Source organism: Acyrthosiphon pisum, chromosome A1 (genome assembly GCF_005508785.2).
Source record: "Acyrthosiphon pisum isolate AL4f chromosome A1, pea_aphid_22Mar2018_4r6ur, whole genome shotgun sequence".
Taxonomy (NCBI): Eukaryota; Metazoa; Arthropoda; class Insecta; order Hemiptera; family Aphididae; genus Acyrthosiphon; species Acyrthosiphon pisum.
Window position 1 is genome coordinate 30198862 of NC_042494.1, and position 5833 is coordinate 30204694.

The following is a 5833-nucleotide window of genomic DNA, read 5'->3' on the forward strand; positions in this document are numbered from 1 at the left end:
ACAAAAACAGCGATAACGATGTCGAGTGGATTTTATTTTATGAATTATTATAACAGTCTAATATAAAACTATTGCAACTATTTAAACTAATACTAATTTGAAACAAAATAAAAATGACGTTTAATTTAACTAATAACTTGTAATTTGTATCCTAAATATATTTTAAAACCCCCCCCCAGAAAAAAATTGTATCTACGCCGCTGAATCCAGCTTACTAGATACCAACACCTATGCTTTATTTTTGGGGGAAAACATATTTTAATTAATTTGACTTTTTTTTAGTTTTAGATTCTGAGCAGAGCAAGTGGTTTTACAATGTTTATTTTTTTTTATCCTGTAAACACAATTTCTACCAGAAGGAGTTCTTCGATTTCAACATAAAGTATCTTATCTTTTATCAAATTGGAACAATATGGTACGTTAGAGAGGTCCTTTTTCGATTTTTTCAATAGTTTTTAACACCACAAGAAAAACAACCAAAATTTATTTTTTTAACCAATTTTTTTCTAATGCTTTTCATATCACTATAAAAATGAATTAAATTTAAAAATTACCTAAATCCCACAAGGTATATTATATACAATTTATGGTTACTTAATAATATAATATATTATGATTCATACATTTTCTTTCGTGCGCTCAGAATCATTTTTTATCGAATACAATCATTACATTCAAATTGAATACTATAATATATACTATCCTGTCAGAGGACCGAAAGGATGATGAACAAACATCCACCACCACTGACCTACTCCACCCCGCTGCACATACCTATTTTTTTTTTTTTTTTTAATCTATAGTAAATAATGACAAACGTATTTTTTTAAATAAAAAAATATAAAAAACAAGGTTCCTCAAAAATAGTTCTTAGAGTAATTAAAAGTTACCATAGGTCTTCTTGTCCAAGCTAAAAGGGGCTTCATCAGTAAATTTATGACAACCCATGTCCATTATTTTACGAATCAAACTAAATCCATTAGCATGAACACCACTAGATTCTAAACCAATAACAACATCCCCAGAAACAATATCTTCAATATGAGGTAAAATCTTATTTCGCTCTACTGCTCCTACAGCAAAACCTGCTACATCGTAATCATTATTTTGATAAAGGCCTGGCATTTCCGCTGTTTCTCCACCTAAAAATAAATGTATATAAAATATTTTAATTATATGAATAAGCCATGACAAATAATTACCTATAAGAGCACATCCAGATTGATGGCAACCATCTACAATGCCTTTAACAACTTGAACAACAGCTCCTCCTTCTAGTCGACCAGTTGCATAATAATCAAGGAAAAATAAAGGTTCAGCACCATGAACTAATATATCATTAACACACATTGCAACAAGATCTTGTCCAATTGATTCATGACTATTACATGTTAGAGCAACCTTTAAATTGCATAAAAATATTAAAAATATAGTGAAAAAATATATGTATTGTGACAACTGAGTTGTGTCCGTAATTTGTCAGCTGTATGTCCGTGTCTGTATTTTGTCAGCCACAGGTCCGAGTTGCGTTCTCAATAACAATGTGATAATAAGAAATAGTTTAAGTGTTATCTCAGACTTTTCAATACCTTAACTAAATTATATTTTGATTTTTGAACAATCACTTAAGTCTTAACAAGGAAGACAATGGTTCTCAGCCAGTTTGCCAAAACTGTGGTGACCATAGTACACGCATACTCAAAAATAACAGAAAAAGCAATAATTTTTGTACCAAGAAAAGAAAAAATTTCTGTGACTAAAAAAAGAAATGAAAGTAGCACTGTCGTCTATTTGTTCTTACATCATAGGAATCACAAACAAAACCAAAGACAAAATATATAAAATTCAATTTTTTCTAGTATTTATTTTCATTTAATTTAATATTTTAAGAGTGTTAAGTTGAATATGGTAACACTACATTAAAAAGTTCTACTGAACTATTCTTTCAATTATTAAACATTTATAGTGCCTAAAATACTAATAGTACTCGAATAGTATGATTACATTATTATAATATAAATACATTTTATTGAATACAATATTAGTTAATTTAATTTAAATTCAAATAGAGGTCATGCTATTCATATTTAATCAATAGCTTTGTATATTTTCACCGAAGTAATTAGTAAAGGGATCACCAGAAAGTAAATTTCAACCATCAGTATGGGGAGAAATCTCAAACTCGTCAATTATACTACAATATATGTGAATCATTTAACTTTAAATTGAATGGGATGTTTTATCCGAAAATTCTTCAATTTTTAGGAGTCTTAAAAATTATTAGACAAATGATTATATCAAAATATGCAGTTCAAATTTAATAAAATATAAATGACGGAATGATAAGGAAAATGGAGATTTTATACAAAAAACACCATGACTCTTTGAAACTATAAAAGCAATATGTTATGAGTTCAATCAAACAACCTTTTTTTTTCAAAAACCAAAACCTTACCATAAGTTAAGACCAACATTTAAAAATAAAAATAATAGTTTATTATTTAGACTCGTACTCATTCATTAACATACAAGTAATACACAAAAACTAAATTACTAATTAAAAATAATATATACAAGGTGTTCAAACAATTTGGAAATGCTTTAATTAATGTTTGCATATTTTTAAAGCCATATATAACTAATAGCAGTAACCTTGGCAGTACCAGATAACTATTGCACGTTTATTATGTAAAATATTTAATAACCTCATTAATTATATTGTATTATCGTTTATCAGTTCTAATTAGTCTAATGAGTCCATAGGCGAAAATGGGGGTTTTAAATAAAAGGGGGTTTTAAGGGCTATGCCCCCAAAAATGTTCAATTTTTTTAGCTTAATCAATATTATTATAATTTATGATGCAGGGTATTTAAAAATTTGTTTTAACAAAAGTATCTATATGGTACTTCAGTATATTTTTTTGATATTCAATATTTGGAGTATGATTATAAGTTAATTAGTATGATTAAAAGTAAATAAACATTTTTTTAAATAAAAATTTGTTCTATAATTATTTAATTATTCTATTGTTACTTGTTGCTTATAGCCATACAGTTTTAATAATTCTTATTAAAGTGTTATGTGGGTGTATTCTTTATATTTTACATTATGAACATAATTTTAACAAATATTTTAAGTAGATGAAATAGTACATTTAAAAAAAATGTGTTGTAACTTGTAAGTTTATTTTTAATAATATTGTAATAATTAGGTATACAGTATACCTATGTGTTCTATTGGGATATTGTTTAAGTGATTATTACTTCTACAGTTCTAAAAATGTTTTTTTTACTAGCTAAGGTTTCAGCCTCCTTCCCCCCACCATAAATCTCAAACACTATTCGCACCTATGCTAATCACCGTTTCTAATTCTTATGAATATTATTTGTATAAATGACAACACTCAGTCTGTAGGAGTTAAAAGAAAATATATAGTTTTTAATTATTATTGAGGACTAAACTCAGATATTTTTTAAAAACCTATGCAAGCCACTCAGACCAGTCATTTAAAACCGCCAGATACAACTTTGTTGCGCAAAATACCTAATAGTTATCCTTCTAGTTTTCCATACCTTCAATTTGGTGCCAACTCCATCTGAACTGGATACAAGTATTGGGTCTTGGAATGCAGCTGCTTTGAGATCAAACATGGCACCAAATGAACCTAAATCTCCAAGTACTCCTTGACGTTTTGTAACAGATACCATTTGTTTATAAATTGGAATTAAATTATTTCCCGCAGTTATGTCGACACCGCTAGACTTGTAGGTTGTAGCACCCTTAGCAAGAATTGCTCTACAATAAAAAATTTAAAATATTTAAAAAAAAATATAGGCAATTATCGAAAAGTTAATTAGTAAATACAAACCTAGCAATTCCTCTATGAGCAATATCAGTTCTGAATTGAGCACCATTAAACATTATTCTACCACAAGCCATAGTGGCTCTAGCAGCAGCTAAAACTAAGTCTTGATGAGTAGTTACCACAATTAATACACGGCCCCCATTTGTTTCCAATTCCCCATAGTTGTTTAACTTAGTACCCATGTGAAACACCATGCCTTTTGTTACACTAGGTAAACCTAAAAAATTTTCAATTATAACTATGTTTCAAAAAATGTAGAGTTAAATATTAGTTAATAACTCAGTTGCATAATTTACCAGATATTACATCCCCTTTACTGGATGTTAAAGGATATCCTCTACTGGCCATCACAACACCAACACAAAATTGATCAGTTTTCCATTCAACTACAACTTTATCCAAAGTACCATCACAACATGCCTAGTAAAGTATTAACATTAATAAATTAATATAATTGTTAATTGTTTAAAAAATGTACATTAAAGTAATTAATAATTACATACTTTCATAATATCAAAAAGGTCAGATTCTAATAGTGGCAATATTGTTTGGGTTTCAGGATCACCAAAACGGCAATTGAACTCTAAAACTCTAATGCCATCATTGGGTTACCATTAACCCAGCATAAAGAACACCTAAAAACCCATAAAAATAAATAATAATTTTAAAAACAACAATGATCAATTAAAATACTCACCAACAAAAGGAGTCCCACGATTACGAAGACCATCAACTGCCCTTTGTAAAATATTTTTAGCTTCATCCAACTCATTTTGAGGCATATTGTAACAAGGACAAAATGCTCCCATACCTCCAGTATTTGGACCCTTGTCTTGATTATATGCCCTTTTATAATCTTGACTTGGTAGCATGACATTTATATTAACACCATCAGAAAAACATAAAACCTATATAAAAGAATACCAAATAAAAATTTAAAGGCTTTACAAGATTAAAATTAATATATTATCATACTGAAACTTCTTCTCCTTGCAACAATTCTTCAACTACAACGGTCTGACCAGCTTTACCAAACCGATTTTCTGTTAATATTGTATCTAAAGCCAAGCATGCTTCCTGTTTATTAGAAGCAACTACTACTCCTTTGCCTGCAGCAAGACCACTTGCTTTTACTACTAATGCAGGATAATCAGCACTAGTAAAAATTTACAATTTAGATGAAATTAATGTTATATTATACAAATTGTATTTAAAAATATTAAATGAAATAATTACGAATAAACAAAATCTGTTGCTTGCTTAACATCATTAAATGATCTCCATTTAGCTGTAGGAATATTAAATTCATCCATAAATTGTTTTGACCATTCTTTGTCACTTTCAATACGGGCTGCTTTAGCAGATGGTCCAAAACAATTCAAGTTGTAAGTAGCTAATACATCAGCAATTCCTGATGCAAGAGGATCTTCAGGACCCACAATGATCAACTCAATAGATTTCTCCACACACCATTTTGCCAATAACTATAATTGTATAAAAACAAATGTAAAATCCTTTCTAAAAATGATATTTAAATTATTACAAGAATTATTTTATCAGCAATATTGGTTGCCCTATATTTTGACAAAATGTTCTCAAATTGTTTTACATCTCAAAATTCAAATCAACGCATAAAACATTATCACATTAGAGATCAAAGAAAAAATGACAAAGATATTTAAATACTAAAATAAGTTTCAAAAGAATAACATTGAGGGAACCCCATATCCACATGTGTTGTCTCCGTCTTACAAACACATAATATAACAAATTGTACGTTCTGAATAATTCATTTAACTTTGTTAAAGGAGCACACAACACAAAAAATAAGTTTTTTTATTTGAAAGAATGTTCAATTCTAAGGATAATGGTATAGGTTTTACGTTTCTACTCACATTATTCAATAAGTTATGAGCAATTGAAAAAATATGTGTGACGTCATTGGGCCCTACTCATCGTAATTGTCT

General features: G+C 28.6%; 1 protein-coding gene across 1 annotated transcript in view; it reads right to left on the reverse strand.

Moving 5' to 3' along the window:
- Positions 1-5350, reverse strand: part of LOC100168774 (trifunctional purine biosynthetic protein adenosine-3) — a gene marked incomplete at its 5' end in the record, with an annotated part of 7940 nt that extends 2590 nt beyond the window's left edge. The window contains 10 exon segments of the mRNA XM_008187848.2: positions 891-1142; positions 1203-1401; positions 3574-3796; positions 3870-4083; positions 4163-4286; positions 4370-4468; positions 4470-4501; positions 4564-4774; positions 4842-5022; positions 5103-5350. Coding sequence (XP_008186070.1) covers positions 891-1142; positions 1203-1401; positions 3574-3796; positions 3870-4083; positions 4163-4286; positions 4370-4468; positions 4470-4501; positions 4564-4774; positions 4842-5022; positions 5103-5350 — 1783 coding nt within the window.
- Between the last annotated feature and the right edge of the window lie 483 nt (positions 5351-5833).